The sequence below is a fragment of the Megascapheus bottae genome, chromosome 33 (genome assembly GCF_031878675.1).
Source record: "Megascapheus bottae isolate mThoBot1 chromosome 33, mThoBot2.hap1, whole genome shotgun sequence".
NCBI classification, from domain to species: domain Eukaryota; kingdom Metazoa; phylum Chordata; class Mammalia; order Rodentia; family Geomyidae; genus Megascapheus; species Megascapheus bottae.
In genome coordinates this window covers 1,964,669-1,987,234 of record NC_143541.1, presented here as the reverse complement: position 1 = coordinate 1,987,234, position 22,566 = coordinate 1,964,669, and the positions used below count along the sequence as shown (strand labels likewise).

The window sequence follows — 22,566 nt, the reverse complement described above, 5'->3', positions numbered from 1 at the left end:
TTTCATTTCATTTCTTTATAGCATCTGGCAGATACTCTATGGAAATTTTAATTGGTTCCCAAGTAGTTCTTTTAAGGACAACCCAGAATAAATAATAAAATTGTGACTAATTTTCTCCACTCTGTAAAAGAGAGACCCTCTTAAAGAACATCATGTCTTAACTATTTGCTGTCAGAACAGAAGGAAATCTCTAAAGAAGGGAAAAAAACCTGACAATTTAAAAAGAAATTCAAGAAAAAAAAATAGATGTATCTTCTGAGCTAGAGCCAAAATACAAGTCCATATTTTCCCCAATTCTCAGCTTGCCTGTACCTTAAATGAAGGCCGGTGTTTTCCTGTCACTCTGAGTTAGACAGCATGCACTAGACAGGTCATAACAATAGAACAAAATACTTTGTTTCAGAATTGCCCATTCTCTTTCCATTTGTGGTCACAACAATGGCTGTAGCCCAATCTCAGCACCATTGCCTGTCTTTTTCTCTGTGGTCAGAGGGCAGAATCAGAGAGGCACAGGCAGAATTGCAAAGAGAAAGCCCCCCCCCCACACCACGCTTGATTCCTGTCACCTCCAAACCCATGGCTGTCAACACTGCAAGACAAATTCTCTACCTGCCTCAACAGAAGGGAGACATGGGGTGAGGGGTGGGGGTGGAGAGAGATACCAGCACTTACTTTCCTAAAGCGAAGCATTCCAGCTTGACCGTGGCTCCTTTGGCTGTTGGGACTGTTTCTGGAAACTGGACTTCTATTTTGGGTTCATATTCACCCATCACTCCTGTGAAGAAACGAAAGATGCAAGTATCAGAGGTTGCTTTCAAGATGTGAGTGTTCTCTGTTACATAGGAAGGATCCTTCTCTACATCATTATGAACACCATTAATTCACTCAGGGAAAGTCAGTCATGTTTCCACAGCCATGAAATGGTAGCCCTTCTCCCAGTTCCTGCATGCGAAAAAAACAAAAACAAAACAAAACAAAAATTGTATCCTGGTGGTATGCCATCTGCCTAGGATTAAATTTGCCAGGCTTCTCACAAATATGTTTTTAAGGTAATCATGGAAGTAAAACAAAATGTAGAGTGATAAAGCCCTAGTCAGCACAAAAACCACCCTTTTGAAAACATATGGCACGAAATTTTTAAAAAAAAATGCAAAGCACTGAAAATGATACACACATGCTTTGTGAGGATTGTAGCAAAAAATGATTTGATGTTGGAATTATCAATCCATAGCCACAATTTTTATATTCACTTCCAAGTTCTATCTGATTCAATCTCTACCACTTTCTTATATCATTGTACAATTGTGATCAAAGGAAGAGCCTAGCAAACGGATTCTGGGCATAGAAACTAAGTACATAACAGCTCTTTCATATCAATCCATTCTTGATTCTGTCTACAGAAGTTCTAATTGTCTTAATACATTTATTCTTATGCAATTTCTGGCTATTTAACATGATTTCTGATTCATTGTGTCAAATAGGAAGTTTGGAATGATCTACTTTGCTGCATAATAGCGGGTTCTTTATTTCAGCTCTCCTTTCGATTTTCCACAGGTAGAGAAGAAAAACACTAAAAGCTCCAGAGGAAAGTGATTAAAACAAGGTGAGGGGATGGGCCCAGGTGCAGAAACAAAGAGAGTGATTTCACTCATTTTGCAAACTCTCTTGATCTGCTGTTTCAGAGAGTGAGAGGCACTGAGAGCATGCACTCAGTCTGTGAGGAAGAAAAGAATGAACACCATGTGTTAGGTTATTTGCAGTGTAGGTAGGTTTGCTATGAGGTTTATTGTCAACCTGAAAAAGTGAATATAGATATTTTTTTTGGTAGTTGTTATTTGGTTTTCCTTTTCCCAGAATGGACAGGAAGCATTAGATTTGGAAGAGACTTTAGTCAATTTTCTTTTTCTTTTGGGTCTGAGATCAGGACTCGAACTTGGTACCTGATGCTTTTGCTCATTGGCTAGTTCCCTCCCAACTGAGCTGCACCTCCAACCCTTTACTTTCTCAATATTTTTAATCTTGGAATTTATGGATGCACACCTTCTTAAGGAGATATCCATAGCTTTCAATCCCTTCTGAATTCCTTATGTCTCAAGAGGGAAAAAAAATTAAAATTGGAATCTACCCTTATTTTTTACAAGAAACAGTTTGCCTTTAGTTCCACAGGGATTTGACTGATGTTTATGATTTTATAAAAAGGCACTGACTTCTTATTTGAATTTCTCCCCATGGCCTTTCACCGCTGCATTGAATAACTAAAGTGTGTGAAATTCCAGGCTTGACAAGTTCACATTTATCCCACCTCGTTCTTCCTGTTTTGGATAAACATCTGCAGTGAGCAACTCAGGCTATACCTAAGTTTGCCTTCACCTCCCTGTGAATGCTGCACAAAACTGGGCTGTTAATAGTGTGGGACCTTCTAACAACATCCTTCACACACAGCCGCCGAACGCGCTAACAAACAGGCTGTGCGGTTGAATCATCACTCCATAAATATCAGTAGCATGACTGAGTGCAGTGAACGAGTTCACACCCGCTGTTCCTGTATGTGGCTGCGTAGTCTGCAAAGCAGTGCTAATTAAAAAAAGAATTGCCCTGAGAGAAAGGGGCCTTAGCCTTCCCAGGAAATCAAGACAGTGTGCATGGCAGTATATCATGTGCTGGAGGGAGATAAGAGAAGGTTAAAAACACAAGGGACAAGAAGGTCTTAGAAGCTATCAAGTTCAGTCCCAGCTTTTTCCTATAAGCATTACTTGGCAATCTGTGTTTCTTCAATCCAACTATGAAAATTATACCAGTGAATAAATACATTGCATCTAACCTTGTTTAGAGGAACTGAAGTATTCCTGACAGGGCATATTCAGCATCTCAGATTCTTGCATGGCTATCTTCTCATCCTAAAATGTTCCATGCTAAGGCCTAGTTTGAAAATCCATTCTCCCAGTGTCTTCCCTGTTCCTCTATCGGCCCCATTCTCTAGTTCACCATACTCTTTAAATAACTACAAAACATTAAAACCTCTTGTGCTTTATTTCGTAAATGAGTTTTTCCTAAATGCGGTTTACATCTCCAAAATGCATTAATTTTAAGGGTGTAACTCCATAATTCACAGTGAGCTTTCTGAGTTGTACAGCCATCACAACAAACTAGTGTTAGAACATTTTATCACCTAATAACCAACCTTTATACACAATCATAGGTCTGTTTCTAGTCCCAGCACTGGGTAATGTCGAATCTGCTAGGTATCCCTCCCTATTTCATTTGTCTATTTTGTATATTTCACATACATGAAATGGTCTTTTGTGTCTGGATTTCTTAGATGTTTTCAAGATCCTTGCACATTTCAGCAGATACAATTTGATCTCCTTTTTTGAAGCATTCTGCTGTAGGGACATACCACATTTTATTTATCTATTTGCTGGTTGTGTCCATTTCCTAGGAGTATTGTAAAAGATTAACTATGAACTGAAATGGCTTAAAGGAAAAGAGACTTATTCTTTCTCAGTTCTAGAGTCTAAAAGCCAGAAATGGAACCGTGCTCTGTACCCATGCTCTGGGTATAATCCTTCTTCGCTTCTTGCTTGGTTCTTGTGGTAACTGTCATTCTTTCAGTGTTCACCTTTGTTGTCAAATGACCTTCATGTTGCTTCTCTTCCAGACAATGTCAGCCATATTAGATTTAGGGCTTTCCTGTTCTAAGATGATCTTATCTGTACAATCCACATCTACAGTGACCTTCCTTCTGTAGAAGGCCATATTTTGAGGTCCCGGGGGTTAGGATTTCAGCATACCTTGCCAAACAGCATGATCCGATAGACAACTCTGCTTGGTGGAGATGTGGTTGCTTCTGTTTCTATGTATGAATCCTTCTGCTTTACCATATGTTCTTTCTGCCTTTCATATCAATGACTTGGTCTCTGGCTTTGTGTCTCAGCTCAAACAATGCCATCTCAGAACAATATTTTCTAATCATCCTATCTCAAATCGGTCTTCCACATTACTCCCTATTATTTTTCATGTTACTGATCACGATTTACAATTCTCTCATTTACCCATGCGTTTCCCGTTTGTCTTCTATCTAGATGATAAAACATATAACTCTGAGTGATGTGCCTGTCTTTTTTATATTTCTTATCTTCTATTGCAGTCTCCTGGCTGTCTATATGTTCAGTGAATAACTACTGGCATAAACCATTTTACAAACTTGAGAGCCCCTCTCAAATATCATTGCCGTTCTCCATCATGTTTATGGCTATTTACATACGTGGCTTCTCTTCTGTTATACATTTTTACCCCCTTGTGCAATTGAAACCTTTCTGCTGTTTTTCTGGATCCTCCACAAATCCTAGCTATGTGCCCAGAATATCAAATAAAATGAAGCGAGAAGAACAGAAGCATGTGTAGATGGGGGAAGACAGAGGATTAGTGGCCCTTAACGGTGGCACACGTGCCTTGTAGCAAGGCGATACACTGTGAAGACTGTGGGCCTGATCTTTGTCTTTATGTATTGACAGGCTACTTTTAGTACCTGACAAAGAATTGTGACATATGTAGGGAATGTTTCGCTGTCCACTGAACTAAAGGAGTTGATTTCATGACACAGGGTTGTCTAAAAGTTCCTAGAAATTCTGCCACTTCATTTTAGCCATCCGGAGGATTTCAATTTCTAATCAAATATGTAGAGACAGGGCCTAAGAATCTACATTCCAAAGAAGCTTCAGGTGATGATACCAAAGATGATGGTCTAAGAACATCTTCAGAAGCTCTTCCTTAACTACAAGCAAAGATTAACACCGCTAGGTGGGACAAAACCAATCAGGAGCCTGGACAGTGTAGATGACCTTGTGTCAATGATTGTTATACTTCCAAGACCTGGACAATTATCAAGGTTTTCCTTGATGGCTGTCAGAACACAGAATTTAACAAAATGACTGGCAATCTGCAGAACAGGAAAGAGAAATCAGCCACACACCATGCTTGTTTAAGCACAATTTGCAGAGCCCTGTGTTGGCAGAAGGTCACTCTGCAGAATTGCATGCCCCAAGATTTTGCCAATGACAGCCTTAACTGGAGTCTGTGCTTGCTAACATAAGTCGCAGAAGGGAGAGTTACCAGTTTCCACACAGTGGTCTGTCCTACTGCAAAACAGAACTTGCAAAATTTTGTTGTATAGAAAATTCCTGGGTTGATTTTCTTGACTTGCTTTTCATTCATCAAAAACTATTTGTAAGAATCTAGGTTGTTACACGAATTCCCTTGCTTGATTTTTTTTTTTACCATTCTGCCGTTCTTAATCAGTCCTGTTTTTTCTCTGGGTGAAGGAGATGGAAGAAGTCTGGAGAACTGTTCCCTTCTATTGCTTCCCAATACCCAGTTGTTCAGTTCACATTAGGTTTGAAGTAACAACGGTTCACAAAGAATTTCCTTATTTATTCACCCTCTGTTTCACCATTTCTGTGGCCCCCTCCCACAGACAAAGAAATGGACAAACAAGACAAAAATGAAAAGAAAACAAAAATAGCAATAATGGAAAAAAAAAGCTTCTCATTTCCATTTCCTGGCGTTCATGTTAAAAATGAACTATACAATTTGTGGCTGGGGATGGGAAGAAAGTACTGGCAGACAGCAACAGAAGGGGTGGAATTGTTTTTGTTTTTGCCAGTCCTGGGGACTGAACTCAGGGCCTGAGCACTGTCCTTGGGCTTTCTCAAGGCTAGCACTCTGCCACTTGAGCCATAGCACCATTTCTGGCTTTTTCTATGTCTGTGGCATCGAGGAATCGAATCCGGGTCTTTGTGCATGCTAGGCAAGCACTCTACCACTAGGCCAAATTCCCAGCCTAATGTACTCTTTACCTGACTTATCTAACTACCTCTTCTGTATATCACCTTTACCATAATCATAAGCAAATCATTAACAAAAAGGATCTTCTATTGGTGATGGCTCACACCTATAATCCAAGGCATTGAGGAGGCTGAGATCTGAAGATCATACTTCAAAGCCGGCCCAAGCAGGAAAGACTGTGAGGCACTCTTATCTCCACTTAACCACCAAAAAAGCTAGCGGTGAACATGTTGCTGAAGTCTTCAATCAAAAGCTAAGGAATAGCATCCCCACTTCCTCTCCTCCCACTTCCACTGCCCTTGCCCCACTGCTGTTGCTGGAGAGGAAAAGAAAAGCATTTTAACAGGACTAATATTTAGGGCCAGAAACTCATGGGAGATAAAAAATAAATTTCATAAGTTTACTTAAATGAAACCTGTATCTTCTCATTCCTCATCAAACACGGAGATAACTTTTTCCAGGAAGCTGTCTTCCTGGAAAAAAGATAGAAGAACAGTGCATGCTTTCTTGTCTGGGTCAGTGTTGATTACCTAAATTACTGAACTAATTTACTAATTGTTCTCGGTTTGCAGAACTGATTACAGGGCCATACTCAGAGCCAATTTTGCCTTCCTTTGAGGGAATACTCACATGTGCCATTCTACTAGAAAATGTAGGGGCTGGGCGTGGCTGCACATGTCTGTGGTCTCAGCTGTGCCAGATGCTGTAGGTGGAAGGATCATAGACAGAAAGAAAATTCATTTGATCATATTAAAAAATAACTAAAGTCCAAAAGGGTTGGAATATGGCACAAGTGGAAGACCTTCTGCCTAACAAGCATTAGGTCTGGAGTTCAAAATTCCAGTACTGACATAACAAAAGTGCTTGCATGAATGACTCTCTCACCTCTGGACATTAGCATGTTAGGTAAATCCCTGAGGCCACAAAGAAAAAGAAATCTGATGGATATTTTAGATAGCTAATATCTATCACGTTATCAGGAGTCAACCCATTTTTTTTTCCTGTGGGAAAAAGATAGATTGTGAGGATTTTTCTTGGTTTTGTGGACTGTGGAATCTTTGCTATTCCCTAAACTTTTCCTTTTAGCTGGAGAATAGCCACAGACCAAAAATCCACAAATGGGTGGAGTTATATATTAATAAAACTTGATTTAAATCAAACAGATGATGGGCTCATGAACTCCAACTAGCCGACCCATATTAAAGGAAATGGAGAAAGACAGCGAACTTTGGAAGAATCAATAGCATCAACAAAGTACTTGTAGCAAAAGGTTCCGGCACTCCTGTCACATACAGGATCACTTGTAGGGACAACAGTCTTGCTATCATCAGAAATAATGACTCCAAGTGCAATTAAAAAAAAGATAGCACCTAAAACAGCAACAGTGAATCCTGGAATTAGCCAGGAATGGCCAATACTTCTATGGCTAAAATTATTTTATGTTATTTACAGAAATAAGCTACAGAGAGATTTTGGCATGCAAGAGGGACTTTAAGAGTTTAAACAAATACTGTGCCTGCTACTAGGAGACCAGGATGAATCCTCTTAGGCTACTCAATTCTTCATGAAAGCTTGAGGTGATACCCCAAATCAAGTATACCTTCCTCACAGCAAACACAATGTCACTGTGTCCTTTAGTAAACTGAATGATCTCCTCCCAAAGGAGATGTAAATAACCTCGCTTCACCTCTTCTTTTCCCCCACGATAATAGCTCTTTTTCCTCACATTGTAATGAGATTTCTTAACCAGATTATTATCTGAAGGAATAGAAAGATTCAGTAAACATTATTTGGAATTCACTCTGTTGTAGATTAGACAGCTCCAGTGTCTCCTGTCATTCCAAAGTGCCCTGTCTATAAATCTACTGTTTTATAACACACGCCAATCTTGCTTATATCATAAAGAAGGCAACATTAGGCTCTTTACTAACTTGGAGCTCTCTAAGTGTAGGTTCCCAGGGGCTGAGCTGGTATCTTGACTTTGTGGTGTATTACATGATGTGCACTGAACAGATGCTTCCTATCTGAGTAGCCAAAAGATGATCCCAAACCTCTAGCCCCCAATGGACTGGGAATGGAATTGGCTGTTAGAGGTCTGGAGCTCACTGCCAAGTTCCTAAGCTTGTCAAACTGTCAAGATATCCAGAGCCATTAAGACTCTATTAAATCAGATTATCCATGGCAGTTTAGCAAAAATATCTCACATCCTTTAAGTCATTTTAATGGTTTCTTCCTCAAACATGTTTTATGCCCCCAGATCCTTGACTCTTATCTTGGTGGGAAATTAAAAACAAGACAGTTTTGGCTCTGACAACATAATGCAAAAGTTGCAATTAGAAGTGCAAGTTAAATGAAAGCAATGCCTTTTGTTATAAACTCTAGATCTCAAAAATGATCTTAGGCTGAAGATGTGCAAGTGGTGGAGTATTTGTGTTTAGCAGGCACAACACCCCTCATTTCAAAACTCCAGCACCAACAAAATAATAAAAATGATAATGTTTAAGTGGAGATCATACATTTCTGTCATTTCTGTCTCATTGACTATCTAAATGCTAGGTCATAAATAAAAGGTATTATCTGAAAGACATGTCGGTATCTAGGTTTTGTATCAATTCCTTGGCTAATTAAGTGGTCTACAAATAGAGCCTATTTGTTCATTAAGACAAATTGTGGTTGTTAAGGTCTACACAGTTATCTGATGAAGCCTGAGGCAAAATTAGGAAAATTTACTGGGCCTAGTTGGCTGTGTCATACAGCAGTGAGAATTCAACCAATAGACTGGCTTCCTCTTTTCCATTTCTAGATATGGTCTTTAAACCAGAACTGTGAGTAGATGCATTGTTTAGTGTCATTTGAAACTTGAGTGGTCTCAGAGGAGAACGCTCATACCTGGCCCAATGTGAGCCTCCAACAGTGAAGGTGCTTGGATGTCCACCAGGGTTGGTTGGTGGAGTCTGGAAGAATCTCAATAAATAGAACAGCATTTGTCTTGCCCAGTGCGTTGTGTTGAATGTTGTGTAGACTGTGAGAATGTTGAGAGTGGAGAAAAGAGCCAGAGAGCAGTGACAGGCCTCCCCCCAGACAAGAATAAGGAAATCTTGGATGTGAATGCATGATAAATCATGATTTTTTTTTTGAGAAGGAAACTCAGGACCAATGAAATCCAATGACTCTCTCCCATGAGCTGGGTAAATCTGGGAATATACTCTAGACTTCAACACATTCATCCTCTTGTCTTTCAGGCGTGCATTTACTCAGCACATTTATTTCTATCCCCTTTCTAAAGCACACTGAATTTGCACAATGCTGAGTTCATTAGCTGGTATTTCCTCTGCTAGGGGAAAGCTGCATTAAGGTAAGAATATTAAATGTTTTGATGCTATGCTCGAACAATATTGCCATGGGTTAAATAAAATTAAGTGGGTGTAAACAGGTAGGGACTTAGGAAAATATGGTCAGAGATTTCAGCTGTGTTTAAGAATATAAACATGAACTTAGAATACTTTGTTCAAAATTTGCTTATATTAAAATATTTAGGAAAGTTTATATTTTACTTATAAAGATAATGTAACTACTTTACATGTGTTATATACTATTTATGCATCAACTTATAAATGCCTAGCAGTACAAATAAATACATAAAGATCTAAGAAGCCAGTACATAGTAAAGGTCTGTGAAAATTAGACTCCTATAAATAATATGTATGTATGTATATATGTATGCATGTATGAATGAATGCATGTACGTATGTAAAAAATAAATACATTGGACAGGGAGCATGGCCTAGTGATACAGTGCCTGCCTAGAATGCACAAAGCCCGGGCCTCAGTACCACATGCACAAAAAGCTAGAAGAAGTGCTGTGGTTCAAGTGTTAGAGTTCTAGCCTTGATAAAGCTCAAGGACAATCCTCAGGCCCTGAGTTCAAGCCCTAGGACTGGCAAAAATAAATGAATACATGGATGGAGGAGAGAAAGAAGAAAATTTTAACCTCTAAGGAGGTTCCCTAGTATCATTTTACATGAATTTCTAATGAGGGATATTACTGAAAAATCTTTAACAATTACTGTTCAATGCACCAACCCATCAGAGAGACCGTGGCTATAAACCACTCAGTATCTGTCTCGGTTCTATGAAGCAAAACAAAGAAGTGCCAAACTAATCTCTAGCTAGTCTCTAGGAAAACAGAAATAGGCAAAGGGTAGACAATGATATTTCATGCTCAATTACAGACGTGTGTGTGTGTGTGTGTGTGTGTGTGTGTGACATTCATAAACATTTTTGCAGACTTTATTTCATTTTTCCAATTTCTCATTTCTATGGTAATTCTTTGCATCCTTAGCTATTTTAGACGGAGTAAAGGGTAATGGATAAAAACAGAAGAAATGACTATAATGATTATCATAGCTCTCTATTGTTTCACTTATACCTCTATGGAGGTATAAGGACAGTTCTTTGTAGAAAGCATTTGACACAGCTATGTATGTATGTATGTATGTATGTATGTATGTATGTATGTATGTACGTATGCATGCATGCATGTATGTATGCATGAGGTATGTATGTATGCTGCATGATTGCATGTATATATGCATGCAACTATCTATCTATCTATCTATCTATCTATCTATCTATCTATCTATCTATCTATCTATCGTCTTTGCCACTCTTAAACCCAGAATGTGGGCACTATCCTTGAGTTTATTATTTTTTTCCTCAAGACTAGTACTCTACCACTTTGAGCCATAGCTCCACTTTCAGTTTTCTGGTAGCTCATTGGAGATTAGTATCCAAGACTTCATTGCCTGAGCTGACTTTAAGCCAAAAATCCTCTGGTCTTATTCTACTGAATACCTAAGATTACATGACCACCAGCACTCAGCCAAGCTCCTAATTATTAATATCCAGCACTGGTACTGATATTGACTATGGAGTATTTGTGTAATTATAAACTCATCCTTTCTGCTAGGTAAGCTACAGGTAACTTGTTTTGTCAGCACTGTATTACTTGTTATGCACCACACTGCAATTTGAATCATATTTTCAGAGCAGATTTAAAGATACCTGGATAAATAATTATAAACTGATATAAGGTTATGTCACATTTGTCTACTGACTTGTAGTTTTAGTCTGATGAATAGAGGTAAATAGTATAAAATAAACTGGCTACTTGGAAAAATTTACAAAATGAAATTTTGCAAACATAGAAAGGAAAAGGGACAAGTTATTATGTGACTATATAGCCCAGGATAGCCTTTTATGAAGCTGGTTTAAAAAACAGGACGATGAGGGGTAAAGAATCTTTCTTGATGCAGTCCCATCTCAAGCTCCTCAGTCCTCTTCCCTTCAACATAAGGACATAAAATTGAGTGATAGCTGAATGCCTTGTAGGTCTGATGTTTGTTAACCAAGACAAAACAAAACTCCACTAAAATTGGTCTAAAAGATCTCTAACCATCAGAGTGAATAAGGAAAACACAGAGAAGGAAAGAAAGCTGTGCAAACTTTTACCAGCAAAGATTGAGCATGTTCCAATTTAAGAATATCAGCATTTTGGGAAGTATTATGTCTATCCTTCTCTGCCGTGATGTATCTAGACTTTTTTTTAAAACCAAGGAAAGAGCTATCTATCCACTACTATAATTTGTTTAAAACATAATATGTGGGGCGGGGAGTTTGGCCTAGTGGTAGAGTGCTTGCCTAGCATGCATAAAGACCCGGGTTCGATTCCTCGGTACCACATACATAGCAAAAAGCCAGAAGTGGTGCTGTGGCTCAAGTGGTAGAGCCCTAGCCTTGAGAAAATCCAGGGACAGTGCTCAGGCCCTGAGCCCAAGTCCAGGACTAGCAAAAAAAAAAAACCAACCCCAAAAACCATAATATGTGGTGCATAGGTTACGAAGGAGAGTTATTGATGCCATACTTTGATATTGTCTGTTTGAACCACATTATATTTTTAATCTGCCAAACATCTCTTAGATGTAGAAACTATCATCATAATGTACAGAAAGGAAAAAATCAAATTAAACAGGATTAAATGAGTATCTCTAAGTGAAACAGTTACTGAATGGTGGGGATATATTGTGCCCAGAGATACTAGATCTCAATTCCTTCTGGCTTGCTTCCTGACCATACTGGAGAAGCAATCTGAGAGGCAGAAAGATGGCAGCCACAGAAAGTTCTGTGTCACATCTTTCCCAACAATAGCATGGGGCCGGGTGGTAAATACTATCTGTCGAACCAGGTACACCACACCAGATTCCAGTCAGGATGTGAGCTGAGTATTATGGTTCACATTTTATGCTTCATCATGTCCTCCCAGGCTGGAAACAATGTATCATTCTACCATTTTTTATGCACATCTGTTCTTATCAAAAGGAAAGACTCTGTAGCATTTAGTATAGATCAGGCTTATGCCTGCTTTGCCTGGTTTATTGTATTTCAGATGCAGAAGGAAGATGTACATTTTTGAGTTGCTTCAGTGACCGACATGGCAGTATCAATTCTATCCTCGACTTGCACTTTTACCAGTCTAATGCAGTCACCAAATATCAGATCCTGTGGAGGTTCATTCTATTGATTTTACTCTCACAGGAGAGCCTTAAATAAGAATATCATCATTATTTTGCCATTTCTCTTGATTTATCTTCCTCCTTTTCTCTCACCTTCAGATAAGAGCTAATTACATAACCTGCTTTGTGCTTAGTAATACAGCTTGAGTATCACTTTTATGTACTCCAGTCTAAATTGCAAAGACATTATAAATTTTCACCATGATACTCTCATGGAAATTTCAGAATGAAAGCCCATTAATTGCTGAATGAGATCTTAGCCTTCGAATTTTGTGATAAAATATTCTAACATCAAGAATTTATCATGTCTATGGAGACACACTAGGCATCAAGGTAATTGTAAAAAGCCCAGCAAAGGGAAAATTGTTGCTAAACTGAGATATACAAAAGGATTCTCGACTTTTTGGGCTTCTTGATTTTCTTTTGTTTGTGCTTTTTGAAGTTGCCATTTTGTATGGCATTTATCTTTGCCTAGATCCCAGTGTGTCAAAGTCAGCATTTCTGCACACCTGTAAGTTGACTCACCTAAACAATATTGCTGACTAGGCATCTGGACATAAATGCATTCTGTGTAGGGGCCAGAAGGGCGTATACTTTTTTCTTTCTCTTTCTTAAAGAATATACCTGGAATATATCTGTTGAAAGTTTTCCCATCTTTCCTTCATTTGGAAAGATGGCAATGATAGCTTTGACAGAAATGTTACCTCGCTTACTTTTCTCTTTAAACAGATAGTTGTTACGTATTATTTAGTACAGTAAATCCTAAATGCCTGACATATTAATTTAACATTTAGTTATGCAGCAAGCCTGATGCTGGGCTCCAGTATGAAGTCTAATAGGATCTTTGCTTGGTCACAGTGCGAGTAGGACATGCAAGGAAAGCTGACTAGCAAATACAGATATATAACATGAAGATGTAGAGTTAGAGGAAAATCAGAATGAGACTAAACAACAAAACACCCCAGAGAACAAATAATTGTTCCTGATGCTGGGGAGGAATTGGCTATTCAAGTATATTTACAGATAACATTCTTTCTCTCCCTCCTCTCCTTCCTCCTTCCCTCCCTCCCTCCCTCCCTCCCTCCCTCCCTCCCTCCCCCCCCCCCTCTCTCTCTCTCTCTCTCTCTCTCTCTCTCTCTCTCTCCCTCCCTCTCTTCTTCTTCTCTCTCTCTCTCTCTCTCTCTCTCTCTCTCTCTCTCTCTCTCTCTCTCTCTCTCTCTCTCTCTCTCTCTCTTTCTCTCTCTCTTTCTCCCCTTTGTAAACCAGTGAGTTACCAGTGCCCTACTGCAGTCATTACTTTTTAGTTATAGGATTTAATATTTAACAGAATTGGGGTGATCCTTGGTTGCCTCAGATGTGAAAGATTTCTCACCTTCTCTGCTTCCTAAGGAGCGAGGATTATTGGAGTGACCCATTCTAGATGGCCCAACCACTTATATTTGAAGAAACTGAAAGGCTAGTGCATTCAGTTATCCAAGTAAGAGTTTGTGACTGGAGAAAAGAAAGAAGGGCTTGTTACTCAGGAGGCTGAGATCTGAGGATTGTGTTTCAAGGCCAGCCAGTGTTGAAAATTCCACATGACTTTATCTCCAATAAACTACTCAGAAAAAGGCAGAAATGATTCTGTGCCTCAAATGGTAGAGTGCAAGCCTTGAACCTAAAAAGGCTCAGACACAGCATCCAGGTCCTGAATTCAAGCCCCAGGACTGGCAAAAAAGAAAGAAAGGCATTTCAGGAAGATGGAACAGCATATATAAAGACATATAGTAGAAAAATCTAGGCCTTGAAATGCAAGATTGATGTACCATACATTTAGGCAACTTAACTAATTAAGGTAAAATTTATATATTTTAATGGAATCATCTCATTACAGAGAAGGAAACTAAAACTTGTCCCAAATGAGTCTGGTATCATCCCTTGAATCTTATAAATCCGGAGGTGCACCCCAAGTTCTAAATTACACAGAACTGATTAATGAGCTAATTGCTCAACCTTTCGCTCCATGCTGCCTGCGTATACAATTAAAGTGGGAGAGAAACAAGAAATAGATTCCCTTGTTATTTATATTCTCCTACATCCATTCCTTTTGAGGTTAGCAATTAGATATCTAATTAGTTTTCTAAAATGAATTCATGGGGTTATTTCTGATACAAGTAGAAAGAGAGAAGTGGGGACCAAATTCAGAAGCATTCGACTTTTCTTATTTCAAGCTTTGTATGTCAATTACATAACATGTCATTTCCTAGTCAACTCGGATCACTCACCATCATTTCTCAGGATTAGTGGTGTGGGCGGTCCCAGGACCTTGTGGTTTGTTACAGTGTTTGTAACCACGCAGGTATAATTCCCAACGTCAGATTTTTCCACTTTGGCAATATATAGATTTCCAGTCTCTTGAGAAACGAACCGTCGATTATCCTGATAGGAAGGGTATTCATTGAAGATCCAGGCATAGCTCAGCTCTAAAAACCAAAAAAAAAAAAAATAAAAAAAGAATCCTCATTAAGAATACATTTCTTTTTTACTTTTTGTTTTTGGACAATGGAATCCAGAACAGAAATGGTCAAGTTAGAAATTTGTATCATTGTCAGGTACCTGCAATCTTCGCTAGCCTGGAGACACGGAGGGTCAGCTGGGAAAGAAAAGTTCATGAGACTCTCATCTCCAATTAACTACCAAAAGGCTAATAGTAGAGCTGTGGCTCAAGTGACAAAGCTAAGTGGCAGTGCATATGTCCTAAGTCCAAGCCCCAGAATTGGCATGCCTCTCCCCACCCCCGCAAAAAGAAAGGAAAGAAAATAAAAATGTTATGTGGTCAAACAGAATTTTTTATAAGTCGTTATTTAGCTTCAGAATGCCAGTGACATAAATGGAATCAGATGTGAAAAAGTTCCTCTAATCCTTGAAGAGTTATTTTTCTTATGGTTTAGGTAAACATTTTATGAATGAACACATGAGCTTATGCTGTCAATTTCAGAGATCCCTAAATGACACTGAATTTCTCCAACTTGTTTTAGTGAGCTCTTCTGCTCTGAAAACAAAGCAAAGCAACAATAACAACAAAAACCTATATACTTCTACAGCTCCAGGCACTGCAAACTTCCTCTCTGTGCAGTGTGAACTACTCTGGTTTTGGAACTCATTGGCTGAATTACTGTAGGCCACTCTAGGATCTCAGGTTCAATTTTACATGCATGACATGTCCTTGGGAGATAGCAGAAGACCACTTGAATGAGCGAAGAGCACACTCATTATTGTGGAAGGAAACTGGTGTTTAATCCTTTGCTATAGCCCAGTGGTAATTGACCTCAACAAATGAATGTGCAACAAGAAGCACATTTTGCTTCCATCATGGAAAGAAAAGTCTAGAAGGTTCTGCTCCCTATTATCTACAAATTGTAACATTTACACATGCTTTCTTCTCGAGTCATAATTACGTTTCTGAGAGAATAGCTAATCATTTTATTTAGGCATGTGCATGTAATTAGAAGTAACCCCAAGCTGCTGGCAAGAGGAGAGTCTGTAAATAAACAAATGCTCACAGCAGAGGATTTCTTTCCTCAAGAACTAAAATCCCCTGGGGGTGGAAAGAACCCTTCTTCATGACAAAGCCCAGTCAAAAATGGCAGCTTCCATCTAAGGACAGGAGATACGAATAATTTTCTCCTCCTTGCACTCAAAAAGTGAGCCAAACCTCCTCAGGCCATCTCTCAGTGCCTCTGTTTCTTCATCGGAACCATGATTTCTGCAGGAATGAGAACACAGGTATCTATCTACTGTACTATCTTCTAAATGGAGGCAAAGGGTCCAGAAGATAAGACCAAAGTTGGAACCTGTGTTAACTAAGAAAAGCATTTAAACTCTCTTTCCCTTGCCTCTCTTTATTTCTTTCTCTTGATACTAAGGCTCTGAACTCAGAGTTTCTCAATTGCTGAGTATGGTGGGACCCTATAATCCCAGCCATGTAGGAGGTATAGGGAGATGGGGAGGTCTGGTAAAAACGAATGCAAGGCCTCATCCAAATAATAATAAGAATAGTAATAAAATAATTAATAAATGATAACAAAGCTAAAGTGTGTTCTAGGGATGGATTAAGTGCAGAGTGCTTGCTTAGTCAGTATAAGGCCCTGAGTATAAATTCCTATATGGCTAAAAAAACAAAGGAAAGGTAAATTACAGTATAATCCTGAGACGTGAGTTGTCATACTTGACTCTTCATTAAACACAAGTGAAAGGCAGATCTGGAGGTACTGCAACATGCAGGGATGAAGCAAATCAGTAATAATGCTTGCTCACTCTGTCCTGTATGACTAAGGGAAAACACACTGTCATGGTACCTTGCCTTCTCTCTCTCAGAGCCCAGTTTGCCTTGTTGCTTGAGGCCAAGATTACTATACACTTTAGTGAGTGGAAGATATGCACGCATCTGTTTAGAAGGCAAAGAATATAATTGAATAAAGAACAAATAAAATCAAGAAAACCCAGAAGGAAGAAAAGAAAATAGGAAAAATATCAAAATGGAAAATTAAACTTGTAATACTTTTGTAAACTTATGGCACTGACAGTATAGGTTTTTATGCTGATGTAATAGCCAGTTCTCATGCTGTAGAAAAAGAAACAAGATCATAGCCTGGAAGAGAATAAAAGAAACTGAGTCAAGCATCCTACCTATATCATCAGGGTAACACCTGATATTTGATTTTTGTGGAAAGACTGTTGAGTTTTGGAGTGTCAATGTTAGCCCCTAATCTTGGCTGGTGAACTGGCAAAATCACGATGAACTAAGTGCTCTGAGCCTCTAGCACCAGAGAAATCTTGAACAAAGATAGGAGCTTAGTTTCCTTTCATGACAAACATTGCCATCTGAAATGCTGTGCTTTTACCCATATGTATATATACCAATGCCTATATACACATAGGTGTATATGCCAATGTGTAAATACACATACATGTATGTATGTATATATGTACATACACACATATATGTGTATACATATGTGTGTGTCACACACATACACATACATGCACACACACACATACTCACACAGGTATGTATATAGCTCCCCAGGGTAAACAGGACAGAGTAGAATAGAGATAATGCAGTAATATTACAATGTGAGAAAAGGTAAAAAATAAACACATAGGAAGTACCAACAGATTACTTGCTCTATTTCTTCATCTTGAGTACATAAAACTCAGACTTCTAGGAAGGGTCAATGTGGAGCATTAGAATGTGGCCGAGTAGATGACGACCTGGTGTTTCTGGATAAACTCCCATTTCAGTGCTCTATTAGGAAATAAGAGCCCTTGATATTTGAAAGTAAAGAGCAGTATTATTATACTACTCAACAGACAATAAAGATTTCCCCTAAGAACCAAAATCTATTTTTATCTGAACAGAGCATTAATCCATTGGGTTCTGTGAAAAGCTATCAACACGCTGAAAAGTAAAGCCAAGTAAATAAAACAAAAATAAATCCTCATGTGCTGCAACAAGCAAAGGAAAAAAAAATGTATCCCACTCAGTTTGATTTCCTCAGGGATTTCCATGCAATATTTATACTTCCTCAAAACTTGACAGATTTCTTTTGATAAGTTTTCGCACACTAATTGCTCTGGAAGTGACAGACAGTTTGTGTCCCATTGGCAATTTGTAACAACTGAGTAAACAGATCCTTGGAATGTAATATATTAAATAGATTTCAAAGCTTCTGATGCTCAATTGGCAATACAGAGACGAGTTGTGAGACGATACTAATTAAGATGGAGGGATTTAGCAATGGTTTTATGATTTGTAGCATTAAGGGCTATTGGAAATTAACTCAAAAACTTCCACTCTCTCAGTAGGTTCTTTATTTTTTTATTCCCACATACTATTGATTCACAATAAAAGCCAGCTCATTGGCTATTCTCCTGAAAAGAAGTCACTAGTTAGGCAATTTTAAAATGCAGGTGCCTGTTGAGCAAATCCACCCAATGTGAGCCTGCTCTCTGCATGGATGCTCTTAACTTCCCTCCACACCAATTTCTTTCTGGAGTTGGATAATGAATCCTCATGTTGAATTCTATCCCAGCAGTAACCAAGATGTCAGTTTTTAAAGAGATTTCTCTAATCCTTAAATTTTTCAATATGACGGGATCTCTTGTCCAGCCCCTGCAGCTTTATACAGATTAGGAAGCTAGCATGAAGAAAAGACAGAGAGGGTAATGATGGAGAGTAAGGCACAGGGCAGGGGATGAGAGCAGACTCTGTGTTCCGAAAAGATGGCTCTGTTAAGAAACTATATATCCTTCTAAGAATTTACTTTGGGGCTTGAAGAGGTTTAGTTTCCTTATCTTTAAATTGAAGGAGTAGGATTTAATGACTCATTTTGTTTTTAATGGATTAGCATTAGAATTCTATCATTTGTCATTCTGTGTCAACAAGATCCAACATACTCATGCTGACAGAATGGCCTGGAAGGAAAGTAAGATGCAAAGAAACTCTTAAAAATCTGGTAGTTACTGGTAAGCTGAAGAATTAGAAAGTTACTTAAAATAGTGATAGGTAGGCCATGTATCAAAAAGTGTATAGAAAACAAATAAAGGTGTTTAGATTTGGACTCCATCTGTAAGACATTTCATTATAAAATGCAAATACTCTTGACTCTCAATGAATCTGATGCAGTTTTGGTGCCAAGTACGTTGGGCAAAGAATATTTAACGTGCACTAATTTTGGAGGGATAAAATCGTGAGGCAGGGTTTAGATAAGACTTTGGTGCTAAATCTCTGCCATTCTCCTGGCAAGCAGGTCTAAAAATAAGCCTCTGACTAGGACGGCTGCTTTTATCCAATGGTATTTTTAATACCTCTCTACCACTCAAATCTAGAAGTGCACATAGGGAAGAAGACAGTAGAAGGGCTGTTTTCTAATGTACATAGACCATGAATATTATTCTTAATTATGTCTTGCACATTTTCTCTCTTCTGAATTTCTTGGCATTTTTTGTTGTTTTACTTTTGTCTATATTTTATTGGTCCAATTGGACATTTTTCTTTGGGTAAAGATTTTTTTTTTAACATTTCTGTATGGGCTCAGACTTGGGATTCTAGCTACTCAGGAAGCTGAGATTTGAAGATTTCATCTCTAAGTCAGACTGGGTAGAAAAATCTGAGAAACTTATTTCTACCTAAGCAACAGAATGCTGGACTGCTAGACTTGGGGTGTGGCTCTAATGGTGGAGAAATAGGTATGAGCAAAAAAGCCAAGCAAAAGCACAAAACCTTGAATTCTAGCACCAGTCTCAACACACACACACACACACACACACACACACACACACACACACACACACACTTGTGCTTAGAAAGAAGTTAAGGGATTTAACTAGTTTACACATTGCTCTGGTGGTAACTATATGATAAAATAAGATTTGGGTTTTAATGGTAAATAGAAAAACTTGTAACATATGTTTTTGCATTGCCAGGGATAGATTCTGACTGGTTTAGAAACAGAACAAAACAAAACAAACTACCAGTCAAAACAAATGTATCTAAAGAAGACTTAAGAAATATCATTTAGGTCTGGAGACAGCAAATTTGCACCTTCTGAGCCAAAGAGGTCTGTGTACTTCAAACAGGAATGCATTTTTGTTTTTCATTTTTGCTAGAGTTATTTGGGATTTCCAATGGAGGTGAGAAAGTGACCAGGCAGGATTGGTGGATGGAACCAGTATGCATATCTTTTTCAGTTTGGGCGTCTTAGGGAACGAGGGGAGGTCAAGTAATCATTGAGATAGTGGACTTTCCTTGAAATATGCAAGTACTGTTCTCACAGAGCAGTCCTGAAGAGCAGTGGTGGAGGAACAGAGCAGCTGCCATATGAAGTGGTTCTCAAGGCTCAATGAGATTCAGAAGCCTCTGAAGAGCTATTCTAGCACAGAAGACCGGGCTTCCACTCCCCAACCTTCTAATTCTGGAAATCTAAAGTTTGCATTTCACACAAGTTTCCAGTTAACACTGATGCTGTTCATCAGGAGACCAAACTTTTTGAGAAACTTCTGCTTTCGAAGATTTGAATGTCGCTTATTTTCTCTTTTCATCAGGGAAGCTGCTGACCACGTGGAGAAGCAGCTCTCACTGCAAGCATTCCTGTAGTCTCTGGTTTGCCATCTACACCATTCCCTGTAGCTTACTCTTAACTCCACCTTACTCCCCAGTAAATTAGTGTGTGACCAGTGCTTTGGAGTAGAGAAGCAGAGAGAAATAATTAAGTTGAATTGACCCTTTACAGCAAACTTTGGTTAGCAGGAGAATGACATTAATCTTAGTCTTCTGATGGGTCAGTTTGGAACTGGTGCTGAAATCCTCTGGTCTTCTCAGTGTGGTCAAACCAGTAGAGCAGATGCACTTTCAGTGGACTGACCTGTAGAGGTCAATACTGATGGTGAAGGGATTAAAGGATCATCTTTTCAGTTATTGGTTAAAAGTCAGGTATGGGAGCTGGGATCGTAGCCTAGTGGTAGAGTGCTCACCTAGCCCTGAGTTTGATCCCTTGGTAGTACATATTCAGAAAAAGCCAGAAGTGGTGCTGTAGCTCAAGTGGTAGAGTGCTAGCCTTAAGCAAAATGTATTCAAGGACAGTGCCCAGGCCCTGAGTTCAAGACCCAGGACTGGCAAAAAAAAAAATTAAAAAGTCAAATATATTAAGAAATCAAATAAACTGTCCCAAACTCCCTTTTTAGAAATACTGTTCTCATGAATCATGGTCGGCCTTTGACACCAAAGTATACAATGTCTCAGACCATAGAGAAATGGTGTAAGTAATACTTATACCAAAGTTCAGGGCTAGTTACATAAAGAACACAGCAAGACTCTTTCAGCTCAGTATCAGTGCTCCCTTCAGTAAACCTTGGTGTGTTCTGACATTCTCTAGGAAGTAATGAGCCCCCCCAAACACCGGCCATGGATCAGTGAGCCCCCAAATCTTATCCATCTGAATTACGTGAAGGGTTTTGCTTGCCGGACCCTCCAACCATTCCCCTCACTGCTCTACAGACCACCTGCTGTTTATCCACGCTCACACCAAACTATACCATACTGCCAGATTAATCCCACGAAAGGACAGATCTGAGTTGGCCACCTCTTGCTGCCAACCCTGGGCCTGTTTTCTCCTGGCCTTAGGTTAAGTGCATCATGCTTTCATATTGTTCTCCAGCAAGAGTCTAAATAATTGAGTCTTGGATCGATACTCTTTTCTCCGTGAAAAGAAGGAAGGAAGGAAAAGAGAGAAGGAAAGAAAGAAAGAAAGAAAGAAAGAAAGAAAGAAAGAAAGAAAGGAAAGAAAAGAAAGAAAGAAAGAAAGAAAGGAAAGAAAGAAAGAAAGAAAGAAAGAAAGAAAGAAAGAAAGAAAGAAAGAAAGAAAGAAAGACATCTAGCTTCTGGCAAAGTTTCCAGCAGCTTTGGGTCTGCAGAACTCCAGGGAGGGGGTGAGGCCTGGCTGATTCATATGTTCATGTGGCATTCATGTCCTCTCTCAGATGGCAGTGCAGTGGCCCAGTCCAGGCACAAAGGGAGGGCTCTCCTTTGAGAACAGAGCTAGGCTTCGGTGTGTAATTTTGATGTGTGTGAGCTGTACTTCACCACACAATTTCCTTTTAAGAAAGGCTTAAGCCTTCTGTTAAGTACAGTTGCTTTAAGGTAAAATGGAAAAATTGGGACTAATCCCCTGAGGTGTTCTGGGCTTTGCAGACTCCCTGCTCAGGTCTGTGTAAGTTCTTCTCAGGACTCCCTTCCAATGCCTTCTGCTCTCCACTATGATCCCTTGCAAACAGTTGTTTTCTGGCCCTCCAAATATATGTGGTTTCTATTCAGCAACAAAGTAAGCTTACCCTTTCTTCCTCCTTCTCTTCCCTTCCCTCTATCCTTTCTTCTTATTCTCTGCTTCCTTCTTTCCCTCCCTCTCTTTCCTTCCTCTTACTCCTTTACTCACTCTCTTCCTTTTGCCTCCCACTAGAAAGCAACTATATTCACACATTTCATTGTTTCACAAATTGCCTTTCCTTTCCCTAGATCTGAATGGTTCATTTGCTCATTATTTCTCTGTCTACCAGACACTGGTACAACTTGCATACAAAGTATCTTTGACAGGAGAACTGATGCTTCCCTTTC

General features: G+C 39.1%; 1 protein-coding gene across 1 annotated transcript in view; it reads right to left on the bottom strand.

Moving 5' to 3' along the window:
- Cntn4 (contactin 4) overlaps nt 1-22,566 on the bottom strand; it is a 723,524-nt gene that overhangs the window by 145,289 nt on the left and 555,669 nt on the right. Inside the window, exons 8-9 of the mRNA XM_090323973.1 lie at nt 14,681-14,878; nt 673-775 (exon numbers count right to left, since the gene is read on the bottom strand). Coding sequence (XP_090180099.1) covers nt 673-775; nt 14,681-14,878 — 301 coding nt within the window. The remainder of the gene's footprint in view (nt 1-672; nt 776-14,680; nt 14,879-22,566) is intronic.